Here is a 17,560-nt window from a genome sequence, read left to right as displayed (position 1 = left end):
TAAATCTTTTTTATTATTATTATATTTTAGGAAGGGGGCAGGGATAATATTTAAAATATGTGGTTATATTTATTTATTTATTTATTGGTTCTTGAATTTGTTAAATATTAATTTGGCAATGTTAATGTATGAACATATATACTTGAAGCCAAATCATCACATTATTTATTTATAGTAAAACTAAAAAAATGGAACAAAGTCATATGAATTATATATATATATATATATAAGAATGGGTGTGACAGATGAAAATAATAAGCATTGGGGACATTGGTGTTGAAATATAATTAATTATGTGCTGACATTGGTTAGAGGAAATAAATAGGATATTGGAAACAGGAATCTGCCCATTAATTTTTATTTATTTATTTATTTTAATTTTAGAGCGGAGTGGAAGGCGTGCGGCGAAGTGAATGATGAAGGTCTATGGGTGTGCCCCCAAAATCAAAAAAAAATTAAATTAATAATAAATAATAAAAAGGAGCTCTCTCTCTCTCTCTCTCTCTCTCTCTCTCTCTCTCTCTTTCCATTGAGATTCCAAACTCCCAAACACTATGCTCTTTCGCACGCACTGCCATGCTTTTTCCCTTTTTGTATTTTTTTTTTTAATTTTATATATTTGTTAATTACCACTCTAATAAATTTTAATTTTTTTTAGGAATGTATTTTAGAATTTTTAGAATCGAATGCGCTCGCCCAAATGCAAACTCATCTCGTACACAATAGTTAGTGGTTTCGGTAAGAGACATTGGTATGGCTTGAAACTTCTATTTCGACCCATTAATAGTTGCAACAGTGGTTACTTCGTTCATATCCTTTATCATCGAATAGGAGCTGATCTTCCTATTTCTTAAAGGTCGGTTTTTTAAGATCCCACATCGTTTTGAGAGAGTAACGAAACATTTTTTATAAATGTGTTGACTACAATAATAAATATTTGTTCATATTTAATTTTTTTTTTAGTATAATGTTTTGAATATACTAATGAGGAATAAGAATATAGCATCTATATTAATACACGACTATTTTTTGAGTTCACGTGAGTTTGAGTTTTTCTAATAAATAAATAAATAATATAGTTCAGCGTGGTCCTAACACAAACTTGTTTGTTGCAGCTTTCGGATTAAAATATAATTTTAGTTTTTATGAATTTAAAAAATATTTTTATTTTAAGTTAATTCACATTTAGTCTTAGTTATTTTTTTAGAAAAATATTTATTTATTTTACCTATGGATAATAAATATTTGAATATGGTCTTATTTTAAGAAAGAAATTAGAAATAAAATCGTGTTAAAAAAATCCAAAGTCAACAAGTTTAACGATGCTTAATATATGAATGGATAAGGATGTAGTGCTTTAATGCCAAAATTAACCAAGTATTTGTTGCGTATTCCAAACAACCCTTGTGTTAAACGAGGGTCAATATTGGTATTTCAAGTGCAATTCTTTTGTTGGGAGAATGTTCCTTTTTTTTTTTTTTTTTTTTTTTTTTTTTTATCTTTTAGAAATTCCAACACTAATTTTCAAGATTAAATTTATTCAATCTATGTTTTGGTTGGTGCATGCATTCAATAATATGTCAGAATATTGTTTTTATTCAAAATATGTCTTTCCTTTATTAATATTATTTTTTTTATAATATAATAATTCTAATTTTCAACTTATTTATTAATTTTTTATTTTTTCAAATTTAACGTATCAGATTAGATATTCAAATATTTATTATTACTTTTATTTATTTAATTGTTTTCAAGAAAAAGAAAAAAAAAACATATTAATTGGGTGCCCATTTGGCAATTGCTAGTGTGAGTGATGGGTTGGAGGAATGCACAGACAAAAGCCCAACTCGCCTTGTGGATTATGGCCCAAATCATAAATAGATAAAGTATCCGGGCCCAAAAACAATTATTTTATATATATACACGATGAATTGTAAAGAGTACATAAATGAGTTAAAAAAATATAAAATATAAATTTTTAGTTTATAGACTAAATAAATAAATAAAATTTATAATTTAACCAAATTTATATTATAGTAGTCAGAAAAAAGAGACCTTAAACACTTTTGATTTAATTAGTACGTAGATCAGTGGCTTTGCTCTTCGAGAATCACTCACTCATGCACTTGTCTTGAGCTCTAACGTCACTCCAAAATCTCCTAGAATCATGAAATTTTATGGACTCCTTACCTCCTATCCTACTCGCCTATAATCGTCTAAAATCTTTGGAATATAGGATTTGTGAGTTATGTTTCTGAAATTTTTTTATCTCTTTTTTTGTCACGTAGTTTCAAAAAAAATAATTCAAGACGAGACAAGGCACACTCGTAGATCAAAATGAATAACTAATAAAAGTGATAAAGATTACCTGTTTGATTTGTGATTAAACAAAACTATACCAACTTAAAACTACCCATGAATAGACCTAAAAAGGTATAGGCATTAAAAAAAATGTTTAAAAAAGAAATTAGAATTTACAGGTCACAGTTGAAAATTTGGTGGTGTCAACGTCCACAAACAAACAACCTTAATTAGATGGTATCCAGTTGACTTCTAGTCTGGCAACCGGATCTCCCGGTCACCTCGCAGTACATACTCCATCCCTCTCCCTCACCTTCGATCATCCCAATCTTCTGCTTCTCATTTCTCCCCACCGGAAAAAGAAAACCCATCGGAGAAAGGCGAAATTGAATCCTTCTCTACCACTTTGTTCGAGAGAGAGATGGCAGGTTCATCCAAAAGTCCAGAGTGCGGCGGAGAGGGAACCCAACCTTCGTCGTCGTTAATGGATAGCTTATTGGGTCTTCTTCGGGTTCGGGTCATTCGCGGCGTCAACCTCGCCGTACGCGACGTCCGCAGCAGCGATCCTTACATTGTCGTTAAAATGTCCAAACAGGTCAAGCCCTTTACCTTAAAATCTCCAAACACGTTGCATTAACACGCTTTCTTGTTCTTCCTCATATTTGTTTTCTTTTCTCACTGCCAGAAGTTGAAGACCCGCGTGATCAAAAAGGACATCAATCCCGAATGGAACGAGGATCTCACTCTATCTGTTACAGAACCGAACGCTACAGTCAAGCTGGTATGTATTAGGAACCACGACTCTCCACAATGTAATAATATTGTCCCCTTTAAACATAAGCTTTCATATTTGCCTTGGGTTTCCCAAAGAACCTCATACGAATGGAGATAATGTAGATGTATTCCTTACTTATAAACACATGATCATTTCTTAAATTAGCTTCCAACCATCCTCTCTTCGAACAAAGTACACTATAAAGCTTCCCATAAGGCATATGGAGCCCTAAACAGCCTCTCATTAATTGTGGCTCAACTCCTTGTCTGGAGTCATCAAACAAAGTACACCTTTTAGTCATTTTTTAACTACACCTTCGAGACTCACAACTTCTTTGTTCGACATTTGAATATTCTATTGACATGACTAAGTTAAGAGCACGTCTCTAATACCATGTTAGGAACCACGACTATCCTCAACGTATATCTGTAACTGGCCAAGTCCACAGCTAATAAGGAAGAGATTTCTACCCTCTTATAAAAAAATGTTTCGTTCTCTTTTCTAATTGATGTGGGATCTCACAATATCAATACTTTAACATTGTAGACAGTGTACGACCACGACACGTTCAGCATGGACGACAAAATGGGAGTCGCGGAGTTCGAGATCAGACCATTCATCGAAGCATTGCAAATGAATTTAGCAGAGGTACCAAGTGGAACGGTAGTGTCAAGAGTGCAGCCAAGCAGGCAAAATTGCCTAGCTGAAGAGAGCCCCATTGTGTGGGAGGATGGCAAGGTTGTTCAAAACATTTGCCTACGCTTGCGCAACGTCGAGCGTGGCGAAGTCGAGATCCAGCTGCTATGGATCGATCTACCCGGTTCTAAAGGTTCGTAAAACCCTATTTAAGAAGTGAAAAAAAAAAAAAAAAAAAAAAAGTGCATGGTTTTGAATGTTTGATGATTTTGAACAAACATGGTGTTGGTGTAGCTGCATTGACCACGTGCTCCAAGACATGGATGGAACTGAGTGGCTACACGACGGTTGAACCTGGTAAAGAAAAGGAGCGTCTTGAGAAGATACCGGGAAAAATAAAGAAGGCTTGGGGTCCCGCGTGGCGTGTACCCGGCGTCGCTAACTATGTGAATCGCTTCAAGTCTACACTTCTTCTCCAACGCTGTTTATATAAGAAATGAACACTTTTTTAATCATTTTTTAACTTTGAATGACTTTGTTTTTTTTTGTTCATTTGAAGAATATGTGAAGCAATATATTTATTTTGTATGATCGAATTGGTTTTGAGCGTTACGGAATATATATATATATATATATACATGCACACATGTTTCGAGATGGCAACCCATCTAAGCCTAATTACTTCTAACACCCCAAACGGGCTTCCCCTCAATCACACTTTTGTAAAGAATATTTCGTTTTTCTTTCCCAACTCATATGGGATCTTATAGTCAACCTCGTTTCGGAGGTCTAGTGTTCTTACTAGCACTCTTTCACTTCTCCAATTCACCTCATTCGACGCCCAATGTTCTTACTTGCATACCGCCTAGTATCTACCCTTTTTGGGACTCAACCTCCTTGTTAGTACATCGCCTGATGTTTAACTCTGATACTATTGGTAACAGCATAAGACTATGATCCGTAGATATTGTCCATTTTGGGGTTTTCTTTTCGGACTTTCTCTTGAGGTTTTTAAAATGTGTTTTCTATGAAGAAATTTTCGCACATTTATAAAGAATGTTTTGTTATCCTTTCCAATCGATGTCGATCTCACATTACTGATTTGGGATTTACACGCACATGAATCTCAAGATGAAAACCCACGTAAGCCTAGTTACTTCTCATGTTATCGTGCAACATCACTAGGTAAAAATTATAATTAATTGGAAAAGTAAATAAATTTATTATTAAAATATAATTTGAAAATGGAAAATAAGAACACAATATTATCTTCAATATATTGACTGGGAAAGACTTGAGGGGAAAAAAAAAACAATAATTTTGAATTATTATTTTAAAATAATTGATTGTAATAAATTTGGTTGGAGGCGGGATGATTATTTATTTATTTTCACACAAATGTAAAAAACAAAATAAATAAATTCACATTGGACGCGGAAAAATACAGCGGGAAAGTTCGAGGGGTAAGGAAAAAATAAAACCCTAAGCCGGAAGGACAGAGGGTTTGGGGAACTGCTTGCGCGGTCGAAAGCTCGGGGCTCACGGCATGGGGAGCGGAGACGACTATAAATTCATGGAGATTAGAGATGCCATTGTCGCCATAAACATGAAGGTTAACCTTATTGGTGTTATCATCGAGTTCGGTTTCCCCAGGCGAACTAAGGGCACTGGTATTGTTCCTCTCTATTTATTCCATTTCGTTGCATAGAAATGGATTTTGTTTGTGTGATTCACTCCCCTGAAATTGTTAGCAGTGTGAGTTTTAGTTCCGGAACATGTCGATATTTAGTAAATTCTGAGTATCTTTTATTTTCATTTCATTGATTTCATCGTTTCGCGTGTAACTTGTTACTGGCAATGATGAATCAAAGGCCGGACTTACGGCTGCTTGCGTTTGGACGGTAGTAGACTGATGATATGTCTGCAGTAAGGTGTTATTGCTGAGCCAGTTCTTATAACAGTACAACATTGCACATTTCGCGCGCTACATTCTGTGTTTTGATTACTCGATGTGTGCACATATTTAGACTCGTTATGTATTTGTAAATCTTCTGGTTTCTCTTGGATAGCTGATGTCTTGTGGCGGAAATAGGAGTGTTATAACATCATTTTCTAGTTGGTCTCAAGTTCGTGCTTTGGCATAATATACTGCTACTTTGTTTTATTTTATCTTACATGAAAACGCTTTTCTAAGTTTTTTTCTGTCCTGCTTTACCCACCCGTTCGTGCAATCCTCTGTCTCTCCTATTTTGTATTAACAAGTACTAACGGTTTAATTATTGGGTCCTATTCTCGGTCTTTAAGTAAAATTTTAGGATCGAGAATTGGGAAGGTTGAAGTTCACCTTGATTTGAAGATATGTATCACTGAAGTAACGTCTATGTTAAAACTCTTCAAGCTGGTATTTTCATATGTACGAGGATATCACATGGACAGATCTATGTTTCTCTGTTCAGTAAATTATCTTGTATATTTTGGTTTGATTATTTCTGCTAGAAGGGAAGGATTTAGTTTGTACGCTACATGCAAAGGCCCCCCCCAATAGTTTCCATAGATGTAACGCTATGAATAGCATGATGAGTACTATTACAAAGAAAATTTTGACTTCGCTCATTCGTGGGAGCTTACAGAAACACAATATGCCTAGATTTAACTATCCGAATACTGTGTGATGAATACATGCTTTAGACCCTGGATTTTTCTTCTACTTGAAAGTTGAATAATCTATATGTGGCACATCTTGTAACCTGGTCAATTAAATTTATTTTTGATTCTTTGGGTCATATAAATTACTATTTTCATCATTCCCTGTATCTGCCTTTAATTTCAATAGTTTTGAGCTACAATTTGTTTCATTAAGGTTCTGCCTACTTTGAGATCATTTACATACTTTTGCAGATTGCTATTGTGCTGTAAAAATTGTTGATCAATCTCATCAAACACCTGGAATTACTGCAAATATTTTTGCTGAAAGTTTGGAAAAGCTTCCCCACGTTGCTTCAGCTGGAGATATCATTCAACTTTCTCATGTTTTGGTATTCAATGATACTAAATCTTGTGTAAAATTTTATTTTAATGTACTTTTTCCATTTGTTGCCTTTATTTCATGTTTCAGCATCCTGTTCAAATTGATAGTTTTGTTCTCAAGTATTGTTTATTTCATTTAAACATTTCAGCATTTATTTTCTTCAGTTTGAGAGGGAGAAAACCTTGTTATACTAGCAATTTTTTGAATTTGCAATGAATGGAAAAATAGGAAGAAATCAGATGGTACTGCTTAATTCACACCAAAATCTATTGACTATTTTAGGGGATGTGATTTTGATAAGAATATTTTTGTGTATACACAAATATTTTTTAATATACATTTTCTGCCCCTTATGTTGTCTTGAATTCTTATACTCTATTTGTCATTTTAGTATTCTCCAATACAATCGTTTGTACTGCCCAAGAGAATAACGAATAAATGGGACAGACTTGTTTTGAAGCCATTAATTTAGTTGTAGTAGATTTCTTTTTCCCCTGCCTAGCCTACTATATTAAATCTTAACTTCTATATTTCTAAGCTTCATACGGTATCGATAGGACTAAACTTGTTTGGCACTTGCTTATTAACTTGATTTTGACTAAAGCAAGAAATTAGTTTGAAAGAAATTTCTTGACACCTGTCACTCAAGTTTCTTGAAACATTTAGTGGAAATGGAAAGGTATTGGATGAATATATGAATCTACTTGTCTACTCGAGCAGTTGAACATTTTTATATCATAATGTTATTGTCTTCTTGTCACTCTTACGAATATAAGTGATAGGTGGTCAATGACTATCTCAGAAATCAAGTGATAATTGCAGATGAAAATTCATCAGGGGGAAATATATGCTGTCTTCAATAAGAAGTTTTCTTCATTTGCTTTGTATGAAGGAAAAGATGGATCAGGCTTTCTACCGTATGACGTTTCACCTAAATTTCGACCCAGAGATCTCGATAAAATGTTCATTTTGAGTCTGAGGGATTGGCTGGTTGGTTTTGAACTTGATGAAGGTCTGCAGTGAAGTGTTCTGTCTATAGACAAACAATTTAGAGTGATGGCTTTCTTTTATTGTTCTTTAATCCCAAGGAGTTTATAGTACTTTCTTTTAAAAAATGCAGATAATTTTAACTTAGAGAACTAAAATATCAAAATTTGGCCAATAACAGCGGGCCTCCATTTAAGGACACATGTATGGATTAAGGACATATATGTTCATTGGCCAATGTATGTGAACCTAGAATATAAAACAGTTTATGCATGACTTGACCTGAAAAACTATTGACTTAACACAGAATTTTGTAGGATCAACCAGCTTTTCATTTGTGAGAGATATCAAGGAAACCGAGCATGTTAATTTGATCTGCAAGGTGAGGAATTGTTTTTAAAAAATTCTATGGTGTCCCTTTTTCACTCTGTTTTAAAAAATTCTAAGGTAACTGACTTAACAAATATTTTAACAAGTATTCTTGGAAGTGGTTTGACATGAATCCTATTCTATCCCAGTTAGTCTAACTCTCTCTCTTCCTCTCTCTCCTGCACGAAGATTGTCTACATGTGTGAGGATGCTAATAATGGTACTCTGGCTTTTGTTTGGGATGGAACTGATGCTCATCCAATTAGCATTGACACAAAGTAAGTTCATCAAGCTGAAATTTGTTTATAAAAGCATATCATGTTCTTTTGGTTGTACAAATATTGATAATTGGTGTAGCTCATATCCTGTGATGTTGAGTTGGTTGTATCAGGTTATAGGCAAGCAATTGCATGTTAACAATAAAGTGGTACAAGGGTGTGGCCTCTGCATATCATGTTCTTTTAGGTTTTATTTACTTCCATTCTCGGCCATATTGTTGTTTATTTACTTATAAAATCTAGTTTTGTACTTTTTTTTTTGTCCAATACTTAATGTACCAGCTATACTTGAAGATACTATGCAGTAAAGACCGAAAATAATTTTGGATAGTTTGTGTTCCTTAAGGATTTCTGGAAATCCTTGCTATTCTGTAAACGATAGCCTCTTACAGAACCTGTATTGAGACAATTTTTTCAATCTCTACATTGGAAGGTGAAGTCTGGATTAGGGACAAATCACACAAAGATAGTTTTTTTTAGACTTTTTAACCTGTCTAATCTCAGAAGTAAGGGTCTTGAAAATTTTTGGGATGCCCTTTGTGAGAGTTAGAATTTGGGGGTTTAATAGGAGCCTTGATGCTTTGAAGGTTGAATAATGGGTTCACCTCATCCCTGTAATTGAAAAGCACTGACCTAATAAATAATCGGGCAGGTCTTGGAGTATTGTCTCTTCTGGATCCTTTACTCTCTCTTTGTTCCATCATATTATGGATGTTCCTCTGGCACTTCCTAAGGGCAAGGCTAAGTTTACTGGGGTTGCAACATCCCCAAAAAAGTTGATTTCTTCTTTTAACATACTACCACAAATTTTTATGTTGGCTAGTATACAAAATAAAAGCCAAACTTCATCCTTCTTCCTCTTTGTGTGTTCTTTGTCAAAAAAGAGGGAGTGGTCCTTTGTTGCCTGTTCCTCTGCGATGATTCTTTGAAACATTTTTCCTCAAGTTGCTAAATTGGTGTACCAATCAGTTGCCGAGGAACAAAGAAATTCTTTATACATAGATATGATATAGGTCCATCTTATTACTTAATACAAATAATCCATTACTATGCTTTTATGTGATCTTTAAACCTTGAACTCAACAATTGCTTATTCCACCAATTCCTTTGATAATGATCTTATAGAGATCCATCTTATTTATTAAGACAAAAGTACGTTTACTACTGTACTTTCATGTGATTGTTCATCCTTCAACTCAACAATTGTTTGTGCCACCAAATCCTCAGACAAAGAACTGATAAGGAATCATCTTTATTTATGAATACAAAATATATATATATATATATATATATATATTGTTGTACTTTAACACGATCTTTCTCTTTTCTCTTGTTTTTTCTGGGTGGGGGAGGATATTAATTCTCATTAGGTTTAACATACCTTTCATTGAAATCATTTTATGTTGGACTTTGTTAATACTTATTAGGCATGACCCAGGTTAACAGATGAAATTAGTAATGCACAACAATTGGGACCATTGGTTTTGCCAAGAGATGTCTTATGTACGTTACCTCCAGTTGGCTCTATCCTAAGGTTGATCTTTGACAAAGGGATTGAGAAGCAGAGTTTATCCATGCTCAACACTGGGAAATGGATGAAATTTATGAATGTCTTATGTGAAATGCAAGTTGGATCCTTCCAAATTGTGGTGACAACATTTTCAAAGCTTCGTTATACATCAAATGAAGATAATATCATACAATTGCGCCAAAGGTTAACTTTCCATTATTGCATCTTCGATAAAATACACGTAGACTCATGCTTCAATCTCTTACCCATTTGTTTTGATACACAATCATATTTAACCATTAGATCATATGAGGAGCGCTTAGCATCAATTTTGGGCAGAGTTCCTTTCTGGAGCTTTCCTTCGCCTTTACCCACTACAGGTTTGAAGTTATATTTTCATGAAATTTCATTTTATTGCAATGGTTACTTCGATCTTGAGTTTAAACTATTTTTTATGATTAAATTTTACTTAGAATTTCTTCCAGTGGCAATTTGCTGATTATCTTGTTCCTTCAACAGAGGTTGATCACAATAATGAACCGTTTACCACACTGATGGATGTTTTGACATATTCAAAGGTACTGCATCTCTCTATCGCAGGTTGTGGTTGTTTGTTGAGAAGTGTTTCTTTCTTGATGGTTTATGTAAATTCCGAAACTTTGTAGGATTTTCTGAAATTTTATATGTAGCGTCTTTGGATTTTTCAATGCAAGTCCTTGCCACAAGTTTCTTTTGCTTTATTGTTGACGGTGATACATTTAAATGGATGTTGAAGGTTCCATGAATGGTCTTCAAAATGAATGCGTGCTTTCACTTATTTTGTTTCTGTTGTGCCGATTCCCTCTTTCATATATTGATTGTTTTATGGATGTATTCGAGAGAACTTCTTCCTCACATATTTCAAAATCCTTGGTTTATTTTTCTTGGTTACCCATTTGATGTCCACAGTTGTCATCCCGGTGCATGCTGTGAGACACCCCTTTTGCAAACTGCTTGACTTTATTTCTTGATCGATGAAGTTTACACTTGACAGGTAACTGCAAAATTCAAATGTGTTATACGAGTTATAGCAATATATCCATTCCAGGCCAAGGACTTCCGCTCTCCTGAAGGGACTTACAGGGTTAGGCTGAGCCTAGAAGATCCAACTGCAAGAATCCATGCCTTCCTATATGCGGAGGATGGAGTAAGACTCTTTTTACCATTTATACTACATGCATTCTGGGAATGTTTTCTTTCCGTTCACAGGGTATTTAGAAGAACGGAAATTGATGTTCTAATCCCTTATTATTAACTTTACTTGGATTATTTAATTTTCATTCCTAGGGAACCTGAAAGAAAATTGTGGACGATCGGTTTCCTTATTAAGGTTTTATTTACTGGCGAGCGCAGTAAATCACTTGATTTATGGAAAGAGAGCGGGGAGAGAATGAGAGAAGGAAAGTTGGGAGGAGAAAAAGAGGAAAAAAATCTGAAAAATCAAGATTTTATCTTCTTTTAGTTCAAAAATCAAGGTAGGAACGGTTGAATCAAATATGGGTTAGGCCAACTAAACCAAACTCTCCTCCTATCTTAGGTCGAAGCACGGGAGGTCCCTTTCCGATCTGAAATTTACTGGAATCAACCATAACTAAGTCCCGTGAGCCTTTATCCTAAAGCTTCCACATACCGTAGTTTGTAGCACATTTCGCTTTCAAGTCTGTTATATTGAGACCCTGCTTTTCACTTTCAAAATGTGTTATAGTGAGACTGCTTGATCTATTAGAAAGACACCCATGCCCTGTGAAGAATCTAACTCGCTTTTTTCTATTGTTTCATTAATAGACCTTTCTTGTATGTGAAGATCGAGGAAATGGTATTTGTGGCAAAAAACACCATATTTAAAATATGTTTTGACATAGCAATACCCTCATTACTTGCAGTAGCGTAGTTGTGCATTTTTTTCCCTTAGTTGGTGTAAGATAATAATTCCCTAGAACATTGTGTTCATGATTTCATAATATTGGCTGTGGTTGTACATTTTTTTCCCTTGGTGTAAGATAATAATTCCCTAGAACATTGTGTTCATGATTTCATAATATTGGCTGTGGTTGTGCATTTTTTCCCCCTTAGTTGGTGTAAGGTATTAATTCCCTAGAACATTGTGTTCATGATTTCATAATATTGGCTGTAGTTGTGCATTTTTTTCCCTTAGTTGGTGTAAGGTAATAATTCCCTAGAACATTGTGTTCATGATTTCATAATATTGGCTGTAGTTGTGCTTATTGGCTCTCTTCTGATTGTTTTTCACATTTGTCATAATCCGCTCAAGGACAAATTCTTTGGTGACGATCCATCAATTGATGTTTTAACAAGGAAACGAAATAAGTTACTTGGGGTTTCAGCAAGTGAGACAAATGAAGCGAGTACAAGAAATCCTCCATGGGTGCAGTGCTGCCTAAAATCTTATTACCTTGATAAACAAGATGCGTGGGGAAGTAGACAGTACAGAATATTTGGCACTCGGCTAGTAGCAGCAGATTAATAGATGGAACGGAACGCACGCCCGCCTCCCATTTTGTTGAACTATGCTTTCTCATTAAACTGATTGGAAAAGCAGCTTTCAGATATCTTTTGGTAGCAAGCAAGTGGAAGACAGCACTCCTATTTTGTTGAAGAATGCAAAGTGATCAAACTGTGTGAAAATAAACTTGTTTTGTATACATATTAGTTGTCACTACTCTGGCGCCTGTTATTTTGTAGCGCTGTTAGCTAAGTTGACCTTGTTATATTGAAATTCCTCACGATCAATGAGGAACCATGTTAATGCATGTGTACATGAAAGTACGACTCGAGAAATTCCCATGTAAAAATGTTCAATTAGTAGGATCATAGCTCAACTAATTTAGACTTGAGCAATTCCCATGTAAAAAAGTTCAATTAGTAGGATCAGCAAAAGACAGTGCAGTCTCATAAAAATCTACAATGCAATTGCCACGAAATAAATCACAGAAAAAAAAAATATAAAAATCTTTGCTTTCTATGATCCCGGTGATAAACATCTTGAAGTTCTTCCTCTACTGTGTTGTGAAAGTCCCAAGCACGCAAAAGCTCTCTCTAAGCTGTTGAATTCTAATTTCCTGTACATAACGTTAAAGAAAAGATTCTCATTACCTCATTGAAAAGAAAAGACAACACAGGCAGTGATCTAATTTTGTGCAGCCACGTGGTCATTGGGGTGGAGTGGCACAGCCTCAGCAGCAGCAGCAGCAGCAGCAGCAGCCCGAACAACTGCATGCCTCCGTTGCCGCTCTCTAAGATATAGGACAGTGAGGAGGCAGGCAAATAGAGTTAGAATTGTTGCATTTCCTTCCTCCAACAGTACATCCTCCACCCATACATCAATCTTTGGATACACTTCTGGCAACGAATCGATCACATGGACCTAAATCACACATCAGAAACACCCTCAGTTGATGAGCATCCAGGTCGTCTATAATAAGGCAGAAAAATGGACTATTGCAAGAAAAGAATTAAGAAAAGTTCATTGAACCCACCAGAAAACTGTCGGCATGATTCTTCCTTAACCACAGGCTTGCTAGGGCCAGCTTGACTGGCAACCTGGCAGCTGGATCAAGTTCCAGAGCTTGGTCATAGTAACGCTTGGCTAGGTGAAGGTCAAACGGAAGGCCTAGACCATGTTCATGCATGTAACCAAGGTTGAACATGGCTTGTGCATTTAGTTGGGATTTAGCATGCATGTACGCTTCAGCAGCACGATCATAATCTACGTCGGTTCCCTGGGTGGAAATGGAAACGTAGAAAAATGCAAAATCTCAAACACATGATTTTGGAACATTTGTGGTTCAAAAGAAATACTCTCAGAACATACCCGTCCGTAGTAATATGCATCCCCAATCAGTAAAGCAGCGTGTTCGTTGCCCTGCTCGGATGCTTGCCACCAAAGAGAATGAGCTCTCTGATGTAGTTCTGCATCTGTGCAAAAGCCAGATTCTCCCAGACACATGCTTTGTTCTCCATATTTGTCAAGTATCCATGCTGCATTGCTTTGTGCCACCTCATATCCTAGCTCAGCCATTCTTGCGTACAAGAAGAATGCCTTGCCAATATCACTTTTCAGATATGATTCCAATGCCCATCTAGACAATGAACTCCAAGGCCCTCGTTCAGCTACTAATTTGTATAAAGCACTAGCCTGCAACGGTTGAAACTTCAATTATTTACAGAATCTGTGGTCTATTACGATCCCTAATAATAAGTTCAGATTTTGTTTTTAATAAAACGTTTTTTCCAGAAAACCAATTTTACCCAGGTCAACTAAGGAATATAGAAGCCAGACATTTCATGATGCTTTTAAATGGGAGAGTGGACTGGGGGGCTTTGAAAACGTAGTTGAGTGAATTTACCATAGGAATATTCCTCTTGAGCCCAACACCAGTATGAAACATTTTTGCCAGCTGGTAGAATGCCTTTGGTTGTCCAGCATTTGCAGCCACTATAAAATGAGTACATGCCTTCTTCACATCTCTCTTTACCCCAATTCCTTTAAGATACATAACTCCTAGATTATAATGACCACCAGACTCGTCGTTATTGGCAGCCTTTTCAAAGTACTCCTTGGCCTGTATTAGAGGACGTAGCATGTGGGGAACATGCAATGATGACATATGTTATACACGATGTAGGCAGAGAATTGAATTGGGAAAAAAAATGAAACAAGCAGTAATTCAGTTGCCATATCAACATATAGTGAAGAAAACAACATTTAGAACATGAAAATACAAAGAAAAGGATAGGCATTCAAAAGTTGCATTAAGATCCAAATCTTGCAACGACTAAGGGCATGTGGTGGTGGTAAAATGGGAGCAAGATCATGTTACATCCTCCAAGAAAAATGCAATGCCCATCAGAGATTCAAAAGGGCAGATATTGCAAAAAAGAAAGGAAAAAAAAAAAACTATCTTTTTAAGGTAACAGAAGTTAGAGGCTGACAAAATAATAAAGCTAAAACAATCTAAGCTAAGCACAAAACTTCTGAGAATATAGTATAATACTATGAACAGTCAATAGAACAAGAGACAGCCACTAAAATACACACATTTAAGGTAGGGTGACAACAATTGATAGGTAAGTGCAATTCAACTAATAGAACATAAAAACGAAAATAAGCCACCAGATTTCTACGGGCACAAGAGACTAACAACTGTTCAGCTTGCCATACGAATTGAATACACCATTAAATCAAATAGTCTCTAGTTCACTTATGATTCAGGGAAAATGTATTGCCTGAGGTATAGTGGGTTAAGTTCATGGTATCTAATTAAGATAGCTCCGAGGCAAGAATTACAGCAGCATATGGAGACAGAAATTCAAAATTAAAATAGCAATTTCAACAGAAATAATGGGAACCTTACCTTGGTAAAGTTTTTCTCCACTCCATAACCCTTAACGTATAAATATCCTATGCCATTATAAGCAGAAAATGATGGATGCTTGGATGCACGAGTTAGCCATTGAAGTGCCTTAGTATAATCCCTTTCGACTCCGGCGCCCCTTGCATATATCTCTCCAAGTAGTTCCATAGACTTTGGTTCACCTTTATCCACGGCCTTGGCAAACCAGATCAATGCTTTTGCATGATCACGCCTCAACCCTCTCAGTCCAAAGTAGTAAAATAGCCCAATTCTATACATGGCTCCAGCATTACCCTTCTGCGCCTGATATTCCAAAATTTGGAAGTCCTCGTCCTCCTCTCCTCGAGACTTTCTCAAGGCCTGCTTGTTCTCCTCTGCTCCATTATGGATCCTCACAGGTTCAATTACTGGAGAATCCTTGGAAACTAATAAACTATTAATGGCTACCTCTGCTAACTCAGCATAAAGCTTGACTGCTTTTTCATACATCTGCAACCAAGACAGAATTACGCATTGGAAACACGACGAGTAAAAGAATATCAAATCCATATATGCCTACCGATAAAACAACAATTTCTTCATTAATTAAACACAATTCAATAACTAAAGTGCTCGCAGGGTCGCACTTACTTCTTGCCTGAAGTAACTATATGCAAGAGCCATCTTAGATTGCTTATTCCCTTCCGCGGCAAAATAATGATACATAAACGCCTTAGCCTTATTCGTCTCCTTCATTATCCCCATTCCATACAATAACCCTAACACCGATTGCGCGTGCGGATCCCCACTCTCCACCGCAACTTGATCAATATCCCCTACCGCATCCTCCATCAACCTCAGGTCCCCAGAGCTCACCGCTGTCATCATCTTCCCTAACGCAGTGTAGTACAGATCCTCCGGCGCGTCGGGGTCAGAGGCGGGAGAATCCGGTTCAAAAATCGGGCGCCAAGTACCGGGGTCAAGCTCCTGGGCGGCGTTTTGAGATTCAGGCTCCCCGAACTCGTCCCACTCGGCGGATTCGTAGTTCGCTGAATCGGAGGAGTCGTCGGGCGACGCAGCATCCTTGAGGTCATCTTGAGAGATGACAATGAGAAACGGACGAGCGTTGATGAAAAAAGAGCATAGACATATAATTAAGAAAATTAACTGAAGCCTACGAGCTTGCAGTTGCATCCTAATCTGCATTGGGATTGAATTTTTCAAGAACATGAAGAAGGAGGAAGGAAGAAGAAGGAAGAAGAAGGAAGAAGAAGAAGGCTCTGTAGAATTTGCGAGAAAGATCCTGCCCTGAGAGATACGACCATCTGATTAAACGACGACATCCAACGCTTACACGTCAGGTTACTTTCATTCTTCCAATCAAATTTCGACACGTAATCACATCTGTTCGGAAAATATGTCGATTCAAATTGAAAAAGATTTATCAAAATTATTTTTTAAAAGCACATTATATTCTGAATATATCACATTCTAACTAATCTATTCGAAGTGTTTTTAAATTTAGTATTTAATTTTTGAAGATTTTTTTTTTAAAATATAAAGTATTTATATTAAACTTTTAATTTCAATAATTTCAATTATATATTTAAATGATTTCACAACTTTACTAAGATTAAAATTAAATAATCAAAATCTACTGTTAAGAATATATAGCTACTTTTTAAATTTTAAGATAAAAATTAGAGCTTTTATGGCCTTAATAAAAAAAAAAAGTTAATTTTTATGGTAAAATCAAATATTGATAATGTAATTTTATTTTAAAATTTTAAAATTTTGATCTATTTTAGTACACTCGTACTTTCAAAAATTCAAATTTAATAACTCTAAGTTAATTTTTTAAAAAATCTACCCAATTTTCTTTTAAAATTTTTGAAGCATATTCACATAGTATTTTTTTTTAAAAAAATATATAAAATATTGTTATTATTTTACAATTTGATGCATCTTTAAAATAACACTAAAGGTTAAGTTGAAGATTTTTCGGTAATTAACAAGTTTCAATATAATAATAAATGGAGGGGCATCATGCAAATTCCTTAAAAGAAGGGTCTTCTTGCAAATTCCTTAAAAGAAGGGTCTTCTTGCAAATTCCTTACAAGAAGGGTCATATTGCAAATTCCTTTACAAGAAGGGTAATCTTGCAAATTCCTTTACAAGAAGGGTCTTCTTGCAAATTCCTTACAAGAAGGGTCATATTGCAAATTCCTTTACAAGAAGGGTAATCTTGCAAATTCCTTTACAAGAAGGGTAATCTTGCAAATT

At 35.5% G+C, this 17,560-nt stretch overlaps 3 protein-coding genes and 1 non-coding gene across 6 annotated transcripts; 3 read left to right on the top strand and 1 right to left on the bottom strand.

Moving 5' to 3' along the window:
- The first annotated feature begins 2,779 nt into the window (after positions 1-2,779).
- LOC111495729 (protein C2-DOMAIN ABA-RELATED 4-like) lies at positions 2,780-4,212 on the top strand. The gene is made up of 4 exons (XM_023145887.1): positions 2,780-2,896; positions 2,987-3,082; positions 3,623-3,905; positions 4,007-4,212. Exons 1-4 carry the CDS (start codon positions 2,786-2,788, stop codon positions 4,210-4,212), a joined length of 696 nt encoding a protein of 231 aa, XP_023001655.1. The 5' UTR covers positions 2,780-2,785.
- A 940-nt stretch (positions 4,213-5,152) lies between these two features.
- Positions 5,153-12,708, top strand: LOC111495820 (protection of telomeres protein 1a-like). 2 transcript variants are annotated; one of them, XM_023146014.1, is made up of 10 exons: positions 5,153-5,382; positions 6,611-6,747; positions 7,563-7,752; positions 8,045-8,109; positions 8,286-8,374; positions 9,813-10,088; positions 10,188-10,264; positions 10,404-10,462; positions 10,918-11,070; positions 12,196-12,708. In XM_023146014.1, exons 1-10 carry the CDS (start codon positions 5,259-5,261, stop codon positions 12,406-12,408), a joined length of 1,383 nt encoding a protein of 460 aa, XP_023001782.1. In that variant the 5' UTR covers positions 5,153-5,258; the 3' UTR covers positions 12,409-12,708. The 2 variants fall into 2 exon arrangements, with proteins under 2 accessions (XP_023001782.1, XP_023001783.1); XM_023146015.1 differs by lacking the exon at positions 7,563-7,752 and having other exon boundaries at positions 8,035-8,109.
- Positions 5,565-5,661, top strand: LOC111495863. Its single transcript, XR_002720384.1, has one exon. It is a non-coding gene; the product is annotated as a small nucleolar RNA snoR113 (small nucleolar RNA).
- On the bottom strand, positions 12,209-16,583 carry LOC111495816 (ERAD-associated E3 ubiquitin-protein ligase component HRD3A-like). Of its 2 annotated transcripts, XM_023146009.1 has the most exons (7): positions 15,929-16,583; positions 15,299-15,787; positions 14,291-14,506; positions 13,756-14,079; positions 13,421-13,663; positions 13,038-13,308; positions 12,209-12,558 (listed from the first exon to the last, which is right to left on the bottom strand). In XM_023146009.1, exons 1-6 carry the CDS (start codon positions 16,505-16,507, stop codon positions 13,072-13,074), a joined length of 2,088 nt encoding a protein of 695 aa, XP_023001777.1. In that variant the 5' UTR covers positions 16,508-16,583; the 3' UTR covers positions 12,209-12,558; positions 13,038-13,071. The 2 variants fall into 2 exon arrangements, with proteins under 2 accessions (XP_023001777.1, XP_023001775.1); XM_023146007.1 differs by lacking the exon at positions 12,209-12,558 and having other exon boundaries at positions 12,727-13,308; positions 15,929-16,582.
- Positions 16,584-17,560: the final 977 nt, after the last annotated feature.

This window comes from Cucurbita maxima, unplaced genomic scaffold (genome assembly GCF_002738345.1).
Source record: "Cucurbita maxima cultivar Rimu unplaced genomic scaffold, Cmax_1.0 Cma_Scf00021, whole genome shotgun sequence".
Lineage (NCBI taxonomy): Eukaryota > Viridiplantae > Streptophyta > Magnoliopsida > Cucurbitales > Cucurbitaceae > Cucurbita > Cucurbita maxima.
This window is presented reverse-complemented; position numbering and strand designations above follow the sequence as displayed.